The sequence below is a fragment of the Anopheles nili genome, chromosome 2, assembly GCF_943737925.1.
Source record: "Anopheles nili chromosome 2, idAnoNiliSN_F5_01, whole genome shotgun sequence".
Classification (NCBI taxonomy): Eukaryota; Metazoa; Arthropoda; class Insecta; order Diptera; family Culicidae; genus Anopheles; species Anopheles nili.
In genome coordinates this window covers 26,975,927-26,993,276 of record NC_071291.1, presented here as the reverse complement: position 1 = coordinate 26,993,276, position 17,350 = coordinate 26,975,927, and the positions used below count along the sequence as shown (strand labels likewise).

Genomic DNA, 17,350 nt, shown 5'->3' with positions numbered 1-17,350 from the left:
CAGGGGTCTCCAAACTACGGCCCGCGAGGCCTTCCCGTGAGGCCCACAAAGCTTTCGATTTAATTTTGATTTCTTACTATTATTTTGTTAACAACTATAACACTTTTTAGCAAAACACGTATTGTTTCTGAGAACTATTTCTGATCTCTTGCCTAGCACCATTGTGCAATGCATAAATAGTAATTTCAGTTCAGAGTCCAATATTATTTTTGCAGAGATGAACTATGATTGGCCCTCAGCTGCGGCTATACCCCTTAATGCGGCCCGCCATCTAAAAAGTTTAAAGACCCCTGCTTTATGCTATGCGTTTGAAATGAAATTAATATTGCGCTGAAAAAAAAATTTCATGATTTGTAACGAGGGCCGTTGTGTCATGAACGCAACAATGCGATGATATTAACATTACTGGCGTTGTCATCTAGCTTGTCCGTACACCGCAGCAGTCCATGATGTTGCATCATCCTACCAACGACGAAAGTCGACGGTACCAGACAGCCCAACCACGCCGAACACCCTTCCTAAGATCAAAACGTACAGTGCGTCCACTGTTGGCTCTTCCTCTAATGGCAACCATTACCGCCACTGCTCGGCACTTTAATTTGTTGCCCTTTTCTTGCGCGGCCCATCCTCTCGATGGCGTTACGCAATGCAAAGTGAAAACAAAAACGTCCCACGAAAGAAGTCTTTCGGGCTTGTTTTTTTGTTATCCATAGCATTGCAGCTGAAGCGCGATCTCGCAAAAGCGGAAAGATGAACGGCGCATCACACCACCGGCCTTGCTGACCATCCGCGTGATGGGCGAGACGAAACGTCAGGATATTCAAATTGTTGTGGTCATGCACAAAAAATGATTTCAAATGCGGTTTAAATTGCGCAACGATTTACACTTGGTTTGCCTACCATTTCTTGAAGGAGCGTAAGTAGACGAGCTGTTTTATTACTTTGAGACTTTAAGTATATTTGACAAACGCCGTTTTTTTTGTTGTTTTTGCAGTGTTGCTCTATAGCCTTCATCACGATATGCATCGAAAACTGAACCGTCAATGCCCCCTTCAGTGACACGGTTTCCACAGCCCGATCTTGACCAGGGTCAACACATGCGCATGCATGCGGCTGCATTCGAAGCTCATTAGCGATTCACGAAGATTTGACGAGACTCACTAAGAACGCCGTTAAGATTCATTCTTCGATCCGTCGACAGCCATTCGCGTCAATCAGACAGCTCGGCACATGCTAACGGCTTGTGAGACGTGCGATGAATTTGCACTACTCATTAGCTGGCGAATTCATCTTTCCATTCTTGACCCACATCCCCTAGCCGCGCCTTCTCAGCCCCAATCAAACCCCCTCGTGGGTGGCGATGAGAGTGGGAGATGTTTTAATTTCTCGCCATCACTTGCGAAGGAAAACAAAATCGCAGTTTCGATGGAGCGGTGTTTGGAGCTGCTAAAACCATCGACCATAACGTATATGTATAAGCCACCCCTTTTCCCATTCCCGGCACTCGCTCGCTGACCTTCTTTTTGGTTATTCAACGCCGTCCAGCGCTCGGTGCGAATTTAACAACGCCGCGGGGCTTGGGAGTCGAAACAATAAATAAGGAGTAGTATCATCATTTCACCTCCTTTTAAGGTGGAGGCATGGTGTGGCATGATGTACGTAATGGGCTCGGGTTGGAGTTGAATATACGATAAAAAGACGAACGGCGTCATCGAGGATGTAGGTGTTTTGAAAGTTAGCCTCAGCAACTCGTCCGTTGACTAATTGCGGAGCCCCGTAAACGAGGCAACGAAAAGAAATTCAAAAGATGACATTTATTTGGCTTATTCATCTTGTTTTTGCACAATTTTACCACCTTAACAAGCCAGCTCTAGTGTGGTTTTTTTTAACCAATCCTTCTCGCTGCTCGCGTAACTTTTTCGCTTTTAATCGGTTTACGCATGCATCAACGTCCGTCGTCTCATTGGGCGTTGAGATCGCGCCGCTTTGGTCCTTGGGCCAAGTCAAGGTAATTTACTTTCAACGGGCCACCGGAATGAGACAGTTTCTGAGCGATCAATTCTTGCTGCTTGCCTGTCCGAAGGTAATATTAGCGGCCTCTCCATCCGGCCGTGAGGACAACCGGTTGCCCAACGGCGGCAGGCTATTTGCCACGCTAATGTCCGTCCTTTGGGGCGCTTACACGACACAAGCTCTCCACTTTGACGACAACCCTCCTCCGTCGTCGTTGATCAGATCTGACAAATCGCCATTTTAATGTGAAAAAAAAAACGGGTGACTGTCGTTTGACTAGCGCTGATGGGGGATGCTGCGGCAACCCTTTTTTCACCCCGCACAGTGCATCGATTCATTTTTTAAAAGGGAAACAAACACCATTAGCACGTCGAACAGCAGTAACTTTTGTTTTTTCAACGACACTCTAATGACGATAAATTCGCATACGGTGAAATTTGGCGCTTGAGCTGATTTTTGTAGGGTGCTTTTAATTTTATGAAGAGAAACGGAAGGAAATGGCATGCAGCATAGCTTATGTTAATGGGAGTTGGTGACCGTTTTAGAAATTGTTTGCTCTCGAATAAGTTTATTTTTTATCCTCAACTCGTTCCGTCCTTCAGAAAATTTATAAGTAAGATAACGTATCTTAAGTAGCTTTGAACTTTTAAGCGACTTTTTTGTGTATAAGGAAATGAGTGAGAATGGTAAGGCAAAACACAAAATACATTTTTTCAAATGATTGAATATTTTAGTTTTATCGAATTTTAAGTGCGGCCCCGATGTGTCTCTAAAATCCCACGTAGTGGAGTGTATTGATGTGGCTTTTTTTGTATCGAAGCCAAACTAGGGTAGGTTGGAAAGGCTTACTCACCTGACGACCAGCAACACCGATTCGATGATGATGTTTTACGACCCCAACCCCAACGGTTGGCTTGTGAAGGCAATGAAATTGATACCTTCAGCTGGGCAGCTTTCGATTTCACCGAAACTGGCCGCAAACAAACAACACCCGAAACAGAACGACACTTGACCGACACTTGTGAAAAGCTATCTCGCTGCAAATTGATCACACTAACACATTCGCTTGAGGTGGAGAGCTTAAATTGAATGAATGATTAATAGCCTGTTGGTCACCAAAAGAAAGGGAACGCATTGCCGGGTAGGGAACAATTACCGTCCCAGAAATGCACTTTCTTACGCACACACGGACACACACATACACACGTACAAACACACATACGATCGCTGCCCCGCTGGAAGCTGCCAGCTGGAGGAACGAAAGTTGGACAAAAATATTATCGCTTCACTTTCACAACGAAACAAAACCCCTAGCAAGTGGCCAGGAAGGCACTTTACACTTTTACCCCGACCCAACACCACCACCGCCCGTGCGCGATAATAATCGTCGCTTTCGGATGCGATCACTTTCGTTGGAATTTCGAGAATCTTTTCGAGAAGACAAAGGCTTATAGGTGCAGGAAGAGAAACACCTCACCCACGTTTCCGGGCAGCGACTGCAATCACACAACGAACGTTACGGATTAAACCCTGGCAAACCGACCACATAACCATCGAGCCTGGCCTGGCGTATGCACATCACGTCGATGAGGTAACGCTACACTGTCTGGGTTTTGCCCTCCACAGCACAACTCCAACCAACACGGCCAAGCCAGCCGTCAATGGAATCCAGCCGGATCGCCAACGGTGGTGGAACTGCGCAATCTGGGTAAGGCGGCGTTCGCACTGCAGGATGCTCACTTACTGACACTTTTTACCGCAGCTTCTTCTCTGTCTCTGCGTCTTCACACATTTGCTCGTCCGGCAACGCAAGCGAACACACTGAAGCCACGCGGAGAAGTATTATTCACCTTCGCTACGATCACACGATCGATTTCAACGGCTCAAAAGGTAAACAACGCCCCGGTGACAACTTTCTCCGGTGATAGTGCGGTGGGGCTTCGCGTTGCAGATCGATCACCGAGCAACACGTTGATAGTGGTGGATTAGCACCCTCACGAAGGAACCGAGTTAACAGTAGCTTGTGAACGGAGTGTCCTCGCTACCAACCTGTCGATGAAACGGTAGCTTTTCGGTTTGATTAACCAGAACAGCGTGACACACCAAGGCAGTGCGTGCGAACTGCACGAAAGTCTAACGCAAACAAAAGCGACGGTGCGCATTCCAGCGATCGCGGTCCATGGTGTTGATCTCGAATCGTGCCGTTTCACTCGGATTCCCTGGCCGGATCTTTCACCGGTGGTATGGCTTTTTCGTTCCCACCTGGCCGCGTGAGTGCAGCGAGCACGGTTGGCTATCCCCTCCACGGTTGCAGGCGGCTTCCACACTGCTGCACGCTGGTGGAGCAACAGCATAAGGTCCGGCACTGTGTGCTTTTGGTAGCATAGTGAGCGAGGTTATGCGATCGCGGGTCGAGTGTGGAGGAGAGACGGAAACAGGTGCACCGCAGTACGGTGCGATAGACAGCGCGCGGTAGATGCTAAGCGGTTGTGGTTACTAGCAGAACAGCTGATGAAGGATATGCAAGCGAAAGGAATAATTGTGGACTAAGCTTTAGATCTATCGGGTTAATCAAACGAGTAATAGAATGATTGATTTGTCCCTTTTTCATTCGCAATGTCACCAGCTGTAGCTACGCTATCTGTTGCTTTCGTTGACCAAGCATGTTAACGATAGCTAGTAGCGGCCTTGAATAAGAATGGTGATAGATTTTGTTACATATGAATGTATAACAGCACAAGCATCATGGACTACTATGATTAATAACGTTTTTGTACTCAAATCTCAGAAGAAACAAAGATGCTGATGCGTGCGAAATGCATGCGAAGTAAGGCCATTACTTGGGATTAAGTTATGTTGAGTTCCTATCTACAACCTCGACAAGTTCGATATAAATTAGTATAAAAAAAAACAAATATAACATGATACATTTTACAATAAAATTTTATCTAATCCAAATGTTTTAATTATTTTTTCCTATTCCAATGATTATGGTACTATTGTTCTACCATTCGCTGTGAAGCTGATTTATATTCGATAACAGTTGAAAAGCTATTTCGAAAAGGTAACATTGATTCCAAGCAACATAACGCCTGAATCTATGCAATTTGAATCAGTAGTTACATTGCTCGACTCGAGCAGCAACGGAAAAATTTATCTATTGAATTATTTTTTAACACATTTTTCAAGAGGTAAAATGAACGATCACACATTTTGACACGTAGTCTTGGTTTTGTTTTGATAATCACTTAAACGGATTTATGAAAGTGATTTTGCATCCTAAAAGAATCTGTTTATAATTCTTGCACTTGTATTTAGATATGTAAATTTATTTCTTGAGCTAAGTTGGTTTGATAGTTATAACTTATCAGAGATACTACTTATCTTTCACACTTACACATAGCAAACTGTCTAAAATGTCGTCCTATTTCTAACTGGTGTAGTAAGCACAGCGTACTAACGGGCACGGCAGATTCGACTGCCAGTTGTGTGCCATCAGCATTCGAAGTCAGCAGCCGTGCTAAAATGGTATCATCTCTGTGCGTGTAGTAGCAGTGTTTTAATTCGTATCCTTATTTTTTTAATTGAACCGTTTATATTATGGAGCGGTCTCCGATTTCCATTGTATTATTAGTGCTCGTCACCAGTTTGATGGTAATAAACAAGAGTAATAGAAAATAATTGATCCACACCATAACCACGTGTTTTCGATCGATAGTTGGCGAATGGCGTCGCTTCAAATGAGGACAGCCTTTCGCAAGGGCACCGTGGACCAGCGACTTTTCCATCGGTGGAGAACGACGGAATTGAGAGTACATCCACGAACGAACCGCTTTCGGCCTACGAGCTCCGGCGCCAGCAACTCCTGGAGCATCCGGACAGCTTTAAAGAGGAAGATCTGAAGCCTCTGCGAGAGACACATATTAACGTTCTGCACGAAGCCATCGATGCTAAGCTGATTGATCAGAGCTTCATTCGCACACTTGGTGCCGTTTCAGAACCACCGAAAGTCCACGGTGCAACTCGGGACACTCTCTCCATTCGCTCGATAGTGGAGGATGTAAACTTCACGCTTGGCGAGCGAGTCGTGCGTTGGAAAACGATGAGCTCGATCAACGTCGATCGACACATCGTTGTGGGCTTAAGTGCGACTAGTTTGGTGGTTTTACTGGAACAGGATGGCCAATACAGGCTCGGTCAGGAGTTGATGCTAGAATCACCACCGATCGCGTTCGAAGTGCTAACGTTCTGGGACACGGAACAGGCGTCCGCCGTCGGGTGCGTTGTAGTTTCGATGGGTAATTTTCTCGTTTGGTTTACGATGCGCGAACAGTCGGATTACGCATTACAAGAGGAATGGCGCTGGCCGTTGCACAAGACGATCACACAGATTAAGTTTTTCCGCCAGAAAGAGGTCGATGCGGTGCTGCTGGTAGGGTTGCACCCAAACCGTAACGAGTCTGTATCGGCGACTGTGTATGAGTTTTCTTTCAACGATCGCCAGTTTTGGTTAATGCAAAAGATTGGCCTCAAATACCCATGTCCGTCCGTAGGGTTGGTACAGGCTGGTGATGAGTACTTGGTTGCGTTCCCACAAAATGTCACCGTGGAAATCTACACCTTCCGTGTTGGGGATCAGAACCGCCGAAAGTTCAAGCAGGTGGGAAATTACAGCTCGGAAGCTCTCCGATCGGTGTATGCGTTCCAGATTGGGCGCTACTCGTATATCGCAATAAGCGGTAAATCTCCGACCGTGCTGCGGTACAAACGAGGCAAGTTCTACGAGCAGAAAATTCCAACCGAATCGCTGGAAATAGTGGAAGCCTTCTTCGAGATTCCGGCTCGAACATTCCGGGATGATATGATTCTGCTGGTGCAGCATCGGATGATTTTTGCGACCCACGAAATCCAGCGCCTCGAAGCGCTCGTATGGAACGGCGTATCATTTGATCTGGCCACTAACATACCGTGCATGGTCGAGAATGAAGTGATCGACAACGAGGTGAGTTGCATGTTGGATGTCGACCGGACGGATGGTCTGTTCGGGGCGACGATCGCACAGCGCGGAAAATTCATCTCAATTATAGTGCCTCGTCACGAAGCGCACTCAAGTTTGTACCACCTCTCGATCGAACTGCTCTCCGGCGAGCATCCCATCCTGATGAAAATTCAAGAGATCAAGGAGACGATGGATGCTTTCACAAAAATTATCGACTATCAAAACGCGGTGATTGATCAGGCGCAATCGTACATCGCGCTAATGGAAAGCGATCCGGTGGTAATGAAGCAGCAAAAACTGCAAACGGTAGATACTCAGCAGCTACGGCTCGCAGATGACTACAATTTATCAGGGACCACGATCAAGATCGGTCACAACACATGGCGAGAGGCCGACTTTCAGATCGATCTGCATGCGTCCGTGCAAATGGTTCAGGACATCGAGCAAAGCGTTGATGCGATGGTAGCCGAGCTACAGCACAGTGTGCGTCGGGATGCTCGTTCTCATAATTTGCACATCAACGGTACTGTGCATGTGACGGGCAAGCTGTACGTGGACGGTGCACTACATGCGGATGACATGTACATTCAAAGATTCGAGCAGCTACCAGCGGATCCTTTGACTCGCTTTGTTCGTGCTACGAACGAGCAGGAGTCTGAACCGAAGGAGTTGCACGTGAAAGAACTGAATGTCGAGCAGCTGTACTTTGAGCAATTCAACGGAATCCCTGCAGCAGATCTAACGTATAACGTTGACGGAAAAGTGCAGCTTGATGAGGAGTTAGTTATAGCAGGCGATCTGTATACGAACACTGTACTGTTGCCCGAAGGTGGAACGGTTAATGGGGTCGATTTGAGCGAATCGTTAGTCTACTTCAACTGCAAGAACAGACGTTGGAAAAATTTGACCCTAGACTCACTCGAAGCAATCGATGATGTTCACATCGCGAAGAAGGTTAACGGTGCGGAAATTAATTTGCAGCAGGCGGAGGTTTCATTGAGAAATGCTATCGATGAACATGGACGCGTTTTGCGCACCAAATCATTGCATATCGATGGAGATATTAGCTTTGAACGTATTAACGGCGTACCGTGGCAGACGTTTTACGACGGGTTGGTACTTAAGAACCGTCCGATGCGACTAGGACATCTTCATGTCGAAGGGGTAGGTGCTATAAAAACTCCTTTTATTATTATATAGTCATTTTCTAAATTTGTTTACAGAACGTCACATTTGGAAGCAGTACAACGGTACAATTCCTAAATAGGTTACGCTTCCCGGAAGATTACGTGTTGAGTTCGGGTCCCCGAGAGTCGATAGTAACCGGCATGAAACATTTCCAAGGATCGTTAAGTAGGATACATTCATATGTCGCAATTCTTACCAACGTGCAAACAATACATTTGTTTTACTGATTCTTTTAGCAATGGATGCGCTTGATATCGACGGTTTCGTGAACAACATTAATCCGTTCGACTTCATTACGCTACACGATGATCAGTATATCCCCGGTAACGTGACGTTTGATTCTCTGGAAATCGAAGAGTCACTTGAAGTCCGTGGGGCAGTGCATGGCAAGCATATGGATAAGTTCCTGGACAATCCTTCGTTGGTGCAGACGCGTGTACTAGAAGCTGCCTGTGAATTTAGCGATGTTGTAGTTCACGGACCAATCTACGTGGATCAGCTAGACGGGTACGATTTGGAAGACTTTTTGAAGAGTGTGGTTTACGTGGATGAACCGTACGTGGAGATTAACGCATCCAAACACTATCGGAACCTTCAATTCGTTGAGCCAATCCAGGTGCAGTCAAATATGCTCGGTGAAATACACCTCGATGAGCTGCTCACGAAAAGCACCGATCAGACGATCAACTTAAGCATGATCATAGGAAATGTGTTCTTCAATCGAGTGCAAGTGGATGGCTTGTTCGGTGGAATTAATATAACGGAATGGGATACGAATTCAATCAAAATCTTCGGTGACCAGCATACGGAAGCAACCCTTGAGTTCTGCCCTCAGTATTCTTTGCTGTATGCAAAGAACCTGGAGATAATGGGAACCATTAACGGGCAACCACGCTCCAGGTTTTATGACATGGATGAAGAAATTGTCTTCCGCGATCGCACTGTACACATGAGTGATGTTTATGCAAACCACTTATCGCTAAGCGATAGTACAATCGATGGACCGTCTAAAATGCTGAACGACATCCACCTACCTACGTTTGACGCGAACAGGTTCAGTATAAATCAACCACAAACATTCGAACAGGATATGTACGTAGACATGCTATACGTCAACAAATCGCTTGCGACACGCTACCTAAATGGGCACGATGTAGCTAAACTACAGGAAAACGTAGAGACCTACTTAAACGATGACTATATGCTTAGTGGAAAGCATGTGATTGACACTTTGCAGATCGATGGCAGCGTTGAAATTGGTATCCTTAATGGGATTGATTTTGGCCGGTTTCTCGATAACGTTATTTGGTTAGACAAACCGAATGTCGTGTCAAGCTTGTTACAGTTCGACCAACCCTTGTACGTCGACGGCGATGTGACGGTAAAAGGAATGTTAAACGAGATACCATTCCAGGAGTTCCTGCGTGACGTTGTGTACAAGAACGATGCAGGTGTGGTGGAGTTCACAGGACCAAAGCTGTTCACGCAGGGATTCGATGTAACAGGAGATCTGAATACCCCTGTAATCAACAACGTGCCTGTAAAAAACTTTATCCTCAAAAACGAATCGATTGCTTTCCCTGGTGACGTCGTGACAATGGGAAGAGTGTACGTTAAAGAGCTGGTCGTTAGTGGAACAGTCAACGGGCAGTCCTTCAAACCGGTGGAATCCTACTATGCATACGACAATATCACCGACACGCACATTATCAAGGGTGATCTTTATCTGCAAGGTGTACAGATGATCCACACTCTGGAAGCACTGGGCGGTTGGAATGAGCTGATGAATGTTTCGCAGAAGCTTACGTCTCTCATTCGCACGAACGAAGATTACTATTTCAAAGGACATTATGTTTTCCAAGGCGAAGTTCATTTCAAAAAAGGGTTTACTGTCGACTATATCAATGGGTATAATGTATCCAACGTACATAACGAAATAGTGTACTATGATCAACAGGAACCTATCGTGTTTACCGAACCAGTAGAGTTCTTTGGAAATGTTTGGGGTGGAACAGCACAAGTTAAAGGAGATTTGATAGGTAAAAATCTTATGGGACTCGATCCGGATGAGCTGGTCCAGCGAGCGCTGTTGGTAAATAAAGATTATGAAATTTTCGGTAAGTATCAGAAAATCTCGAAATTAGGAGTACCTGGAATGCGCAACCAGAAATACTAAAAATACATTATTGATTTTTCCTCTTCCATTTTCTCACAGATAAAATGGTGTTTCTTCCGGATGCATTCAAATGTGATCACCTAACAGCAACGTATATTAACGGCCAAAAAACAAGCGATCTCATAACACTCCACACAGAACAAACGATTGATCATCCGATATACGTCAATCAAATTGTCGTCAGCCATCCCTTGGAGGTCCAGAGCCTTGTTAATGGACGAGACCTTCGTGTGGAACGACAAAATACAGTGATGGTAATACAACAAGCGTTATATATGATATATATGATTCGCATCATTTTTTTGTAAACACATGTTCTCTGCTTGTTTCTTTAGCGATACGGTGAGCAGCTGATTGAGGCCACTACTGTATTCAACACGATACGCGTATTGGATACTGTAACACTCCCGAAAATTCTTAATGGTGTTCCTTTTGGTCAACCCGTACAATTGGCCAACGATATGGTCATTTCATCTCCGCTAAGCTTCTACCAGATCTCCGCTGATGAAGTATACACTGAGGACACCATCGGAGGTATCGATTTCAATCGTTGGTACGATCAAGCGCTTTGGACGGATGGACGTGATCATCAGCAATTTTTGGGCAAGCTACGATCGCGTAAAATCATATTCCGTGATTCCATCCTCGGTAACGGTACGATCAATGGGATGACCATAAAGGACATTGTACGAAAGCTACAATCAGAGAAGCACTTCGTTGATGGCGAGCTTGCGAAAAGACGAGATAGTTTTCGAGCATCGTGCCGAGAAACGCAGGCCCTCATCAATGGAACAAGAGAAGGACTATATTTCTTCAACTATTTCGTACAGCGGCAGACGATCCGCGAAGAGAGTCCTCTTGAATCGTTCTGGATATTTCAATATCAGGGAAATCATTTCCTTGGAATTAATTTCGGTTGTGATAGCGCATTCTACCAGTGGAACCCCCAGGAACGAAAGTACGTGCGATTATTCAAAGTTCACACGGGATACGTTTTTGAGTGGCAGACGATCGCCTCCGACGACGAAAAACTGTATCTGGTAACGCGATCTTCACCGACCAGTAAGTCCTGTAACGTTACAGGTTTATCGATCTTGCAATTTAAAGGACTCGCGCTAGAAATGGTGAAAAACTTCCCCGAGAAGGATGTTGATAGCATATTCGTGGATCCAACGTTGGCTGAACGATTCTACGTGTTGGATCGGACAACTGTCATAGAATACGACGCGCAGGGCACGCTCCATGATGAGTGGGACTTGGCTCGAATCTTTGAATCGGCAGCGTTTTTACCGAACACAGTCGGTGTTGGATTAGCTTTGTCCGATGGTAAACGCATCGCAGTATTATCACGAAAAGACCCCACCAGTGGATTACGCAGGAAGCGTTCACACAAGGATCCGCACGTGGATATGGCCCTGTTTTTGTCGCCTATGAGCATGTACGGTCATATGCAAAAGAACAGCTCATATTATCGCACGGATGATACTCCTGATGAGTACTCCCATGACGTGGCTCTTCTCACGCAGCCTGATGCGCTGAACGAGATAGGATCGATTCAGGAGAGCAACGACACTGTCATTCATACACGCGATACTTCGTCGAATCTATTGCCATCGTTGATAGAAGACCACACTGAGACTCGAATTGCCAAAGAAGTGCCTATGGGACGCATCAGCATAACGGAAAATCACTACTTCCCAGATCCTGCCCTGGGCGAGTTGCTTAGCTTCCACGTTGGATTACACGGTGAACCTAGACGACAGCTGATTGCCGTCACCGAAACGGTCCAAACGGTTATCAAGGGCAACCATGACTCGATCCGCATCTATAGCGATATTCTGCAAGGCCACATCTTCCAGATCATTGCCTGCCAACAACCGGCGCAGTTGGCCGTACTGGAAATAAGAGAAGAAACGATTCTGGCGTTTCTGGAGCATCGGAAAAAGGTACAGCTGTACAGGTATCGGGGCCGTAAAGGGTTCGTCCACTGGAACAGCTTCAATCTGGCCTCGCCCGGAGTGCAGATGGTAAGCGTTCAGCTGCCACAGGCACCGTTTTTTAAGTGTCCTTTGAACTACTTGGCCATCGCACTGAGTAGCCAGGAGCTGATGTTCCTTAAGGCTAAGACGCAGGGTGACTGCGGAATCAACCTGCAACTGGATTGCGGCGATCGGTAGTAAATGCGCTTTAGGGTTATGCGGTTTTAGGGGGTTAATTTGTTCATGTTTTACAACGATATGCAAGTTGTATTCGTAGATGTTGTGATTGTATTATTGTGCACGCCAATAAACAGTATTTTTGTTACGCATTGAGTTTTGCGGTTTGTTTGTTTTTTATATCCTCAAGAAACATTGTTAGCACACATTAAACCAGCAAAAAAGGCCTATCAGTTGATTCCTTTTCACACGATTGGCCACTCAACGAACCATAAATTGTGCGATTTCTTCAAGGACGTTTCAATTTCCGTTAATCCAACGAGAGATTACAACATCTGCAATAGCGCTTTCACCACAGCAATCGCGATGTTTGTTGAAACACGGAATGTAGCGTTTCCTAGACACCCGGACCGTATGGATGTCGTCGTCGAGCGTCATTCGCGACGGATCTACCTCGTCCTGGGAGGGCCCCGTCTGAAGCCAGCGGCTCGCTTATCAAGTGGTTGTCATTCAAACGCTACCCGCCAGCGATAAGCCTCGTTGGAACGATAATTGTCATAGACCGCAGTCCAAGCGAATCACAGTGTGGTGCGGAGCGATAACAATCCTGAGAGGACCACCGAGAGTTAACTCGTCCAGCCAGTCTGGCGCGTGTACTCCGGATTCAAACACGTGAGAGCAGGACTAGCCCGGAGCGGCATACTTCCCATCTCCCTCGGCAGGACACCTCTCGTTTGTAGTTCGAAACGATTCTCGCTGGTTCCGCTGACAGTTCGCTCGCGCGTTCTGCTAGATTTGCTTGTTGTGATGAAAAATCCCGGGTGTGATGTGCGAAAATAGGCCACCAGTGTATTCGCAACAACTGTTATCGTTTTTTGTCCTGTTTCGTGTTCTAGTGGTGTGAAAGTTTCGTTGTACAGTGGAAGGTTAGTATTGCCGGCCGTGTACGCTCAGAAATACATTAGTGCACTGGGGTAGAGCGTAAACACTAGACACAGGACCTTCTCGCCTGTTAGAAGAATAGCTGCTTCCGTTAAGTGCATTTCAGGTGGCCACTCTGCATACACAGTTTCCTTTATCGTCGGTTCGCTGTGTTCATCTGACATGCTTCCTTTCACGAAAGGCGTCCTAGCAAACATCGTATGAGCTTATAAGCTTATGCTAGAACGAGCCGCCCTTGGGTTTTATTCCTCGCGATAATCCACCCCATTGCTCATTAGTCCCAGACGGAAAGCGATCGATATATGGCGCGGTGATTTTTTGCCTTTTCCCAAACCATCCAGAAGCTCCAGCCACTGTCAAGGCTGTCTGGCGCGCTGTCTCGTGAAGTGCAGTTTGTGGTGGGTGTAAAATTATCAACCAGACGCATCCAAAAACGGAAACCGACAGCCCGAATTACCTGCTTGGGGATTGTGCTTTGTGTGTTGTCGTAACAGAAAAATTGATTTGCATTTGACGTGCAAGTGAACATAAATTACAGGAACGCAATATAGAGTATGTGTTCATAAACGACACAGGTGCAGGCAGGTGTATCCCGAGGGACACAGACCCAATGGGGCGTGGTAGTGGCGATGGGGCTTCTCGATTGCTGTTGTTCCAGAAGAAAAGTCGGGCAGCAGCGCTTTTTGACAGCTCACACCACAGTGTGCATTGTAATGCCTAGAGACGCCAGTGCGCATGTCGGTGTGTTCAAAACGGATTTACGTTGAACCACGAGCGACAACTGTGCGTTATCCTTCGGCACAAGTTCCACAATGCAACAAATCGAGAGCGGGAGAGAAACAAGAGTGGCTTTGTGATGTGCTGTATTTTATTTACACACCCTTAATTACGGACCTTTGTTTTTGATTTCATGAGCGAAATAATTGGATTGTTTTGTATGTGATGATAACGTGATTTTTGTGTTCGTCTATTTCTAAAAACTGGCTTAAAATCACTCATAAAAGACAGTTAACTTTAAATTCATTTGTTGAAAAGCCCTCTTTTTAAGCGACCATGAAAAGTAACCGCGCCCTTGGGTTGGCACCGTTTTAAAAATTGATGATTTGTCTTCTAACTTCTGTGTGAATATATTACCATGTTTCGGTAAAAAAATACCGCCACATTGTCCTATTACATCATTAACATTGCGTTCCTCGCTCTAGTGGCTCCCATATGGTGTCCCCAAATCACCCCCGAGTGGCCAACACCCAGCTGACCGGTGCATGCTTTCATTATTCGCATTTTAATGCACACCAAAGTGCCGGTTTTGATGAATTCTATTACGGCATGGGACACACACACACCATCAGCAAACTTTTTGCACCTTTTTCCAACGAATCCTTCCCCCTTAAATCGCATAAGGCTTCGAACACGGCCACCACACTGATCCCGTTTCCCATTTCCCCGCCGCGTGGTACGTTATCCTTTTTCCGCCACCGTGTCCTTTTTTATTTGCGCCTTTTAAAAGAGAGTTTTCTGGCTGCATCCTGTAATATGTCGCTTTTCTCTGTCTAACAAGGTACTGACTTCTATCTTTAATCTGCCATTTCGTTTCTGTTCCCACTCTCACGTGGCTACTTTGCTAGGGTTCCATTTCTATAGCTCTCTCACTCGCTCATTCACACCCGGTGCACGGTGCAACACGCGTCAAAAGATGCAGCCGCACAGTACCGGTATAGCACAAGCCCAACGCGAGAGTAAAGAGCGAGTGAAATGGCATGCGATCCAATGGGCAGATGAAATGAGACGAAATTGAGATGCATATGGATAGAGAGAGATCAGATACGGAATTTCACGAACGATAGAAAGAGAGTAGCATCAAATGAAACGAAATGCACGGCACGCGCACGCATTGAGTCGTGAGCAGGGTTACTCTACGTGCAATAGAAGATTACTGAAAAGAAAATCTCAAACCTACGTGGTGGTGCTTTGGTTATTGGTGGATATTTTGTTACAACATAAAAGTATTGTGGTCCGCATATTGTGCCCGAAGGAAAATTTTATACCGCTGCCGCAGGAATAAGCGCAGTAACCCTGAATATTCACATCCCTGGCCGGGCGGTGGAAAACAGATGGGTATGGCATGCTGCTGGCTCTAGCGCAGCACGTTTCGTACAAGGGAGCAAGAGAGACCAAAAGAGTGCGTGGAGAGTTGGATGTAGGGAATCGAGGCGCGTTCAACCGAGGGTTGAAGTTTTTTTTCGACCGGTAGATTTTCTTCGGCATTCGCGCGACGCGGACACGGATCGGCTTACTACCCAACAGTCGGGCCATTTTCACAGGGCCTTACGCTTGGGAAAGCCAATCGATAGCACCGTCGTTGTGGCTTGCCGGCTTTTTTGCATTTCTTGGGCGGTTATTGGGCGCTTATCGTCAGAATATGTGTTCCACCTAGTGAAAGATAAGGCGAACAGAGCGGTGGAACGGGTTGAGTTTTCGCGGACACCGAAACCGAGAACGTGATTCGTGGTGAAAAAACTGAACAGATGTTCGAGCGCTGTATGGGAAATCGGTTTGCGTTAGTGCTATCGGCTAAAGGATGGCTTATCCAAAGTGCCACAACGGAGAACAGGAGTTTGATAGTGCTAATCAGTGCCTGTAGTGGCTAATATTTAATTCAAAAGGTACACCGAATCCATTCACCGCAGCTGGAAGGTGAGCAATAAACAGTCACTTTCCCCAAGGAAAAGTATTTTCCACATCAGTAAAACGGTTGCTATCGTCCGAATTTGATCAGGTCGTAGAACCTTCCTGGGGTGTGTCGGTCGGAACCGGAACAGATACGCCGCATGGACGCGTAGTACGCATGCGACCCACAAAAACACCGTCTTTCGTTCAACGGCCCAATGCACAAGTTCGACAAAGAACAAAAAAAAATGCATCCCATCTAAGGTTATCCACACCAAGAACGCTGGGTTGGGCCGGCCGGGGAAGCACTTGAGGCCAAACCTCGATGCGGGAAGAATAGCCCTTCCAAAATGTCACTCAAGTGTGGCGATTGAGTGTGTTCCGTGTGAGGAGCGAGCTTCCATGGCCCAGACGCAGTGTTTGTGCATGAGTTGAAATCACCAAATTTAAGGGAACTTACCGCCAAACTATCGACCGCACTGGAAACAAAACTGTTCCGAATATCGAAGGGCGTTTGGAGCGGCAGAGCGAAAGGCTAAGCAGATTATCGATCGTCGCTTCCAGATGGCCCAGCAAATAGTTGGTGTGTGAAATTTGAAGCCAGGACTAGCTCAACTAGAGTAGGGAACCGCTACGACGACTCGTTTCAACCTAGACCGTCCGGATTAGGTCCGAAATTAGGAGGGTCAGGATTGCTTCTGTAGCGAAATGACCGCAATAACTTTGAAAATGTGATGAAAAAGGCAGTGGTCCCTCATGCGGGTGTGGACGGCAATTGAACGGGCGTTCCATTTCGCCCCGGGATGATTGCTGTCGACTGAACACCGTCTGAAGGACGCCATTGGAAGTCGAACCAGTGGTTTATGCGAGTCTTTACAAGCCTCATGCTTGCAGAATAACGCCGCAATGGCAAGGAGCCAGTAAATACTGATCTCATCGCTACCCGACACGTGATGGTAGTGTTTGCGCAATATTCTACGCAATTACAACGTGTGATAAACCTGAAGGGAATTAATCTAATGAAATCTTGCTGTAATAATTTTCCTCCCCTTTTTGAAGGTCAAAGGAGAGATGCAAAGAAAACCCGTAGAGAGACAGCATACAATAAACACACAATTTATTATGCGCAAGGCCTCATGGGAACGGTATAAATCACCTTGATGAGTTTATCACGGGCGCTTTATCCCACCGAAATTGGTGTGTCACAAA

At 46.2% G+C, this 17,350-nt stretch overlaps 1 protein-coding gene across 1 annotated transcript; it reads left to right on the top strand.

Moving 5' to 3' along the window:
- The first annotated feature begins 5,613 nt into the window (after positions 1–5,613).
- LOC128720574 (uncharacterized) lies at positions 5,614–12,553 on the top strand. Its single transcript, XM_053814251.1, has 6 exons — positions 5,614–5,667; positions 5,732–8,176; positions 8,236–8,365; positions 8,437–10,317; positions 10,416–10,630; positions 10,712–12,553. Exons 1-6 carry the CDS (start codon positions 5,614–5,616, stop codon positions 12,551–12,553), a joined length of 6,567 nt encoding a protein of 2,188 aa, XP_053670226.1.
- The last annotated feature ends 4,797 nt before the right edge of the window (positions 12,554–17,350 follow it).

What these genes read in the sequence shown, in the direction of transcription:
- LOC128720574 (XM_053814251.1), top strand. Translation starts at nt 5,614, where the DNA reads ATGGAGCGGTCTCCGATTTCCATTGTATTATTAGTGCTCGTCACCAGT. An exon ending in TGCTCGTCACCAGTTTGATG is followed by an intron (nt 5,668 to 5,731) that starts GTAATAAACAAG and finishes TTCGATCGATAG; the next exon opens with TTGGCGAATGGCGTCGCTTC. An exon ending in ACATTTCCAAGGATCGTTAA is followed by an intron (nt 8,366 to 8,436) that starts GTAGGATACATT and finishes TGATTCTTTTAG; the next exon opens with CAATGGATGCGCTTGATATC.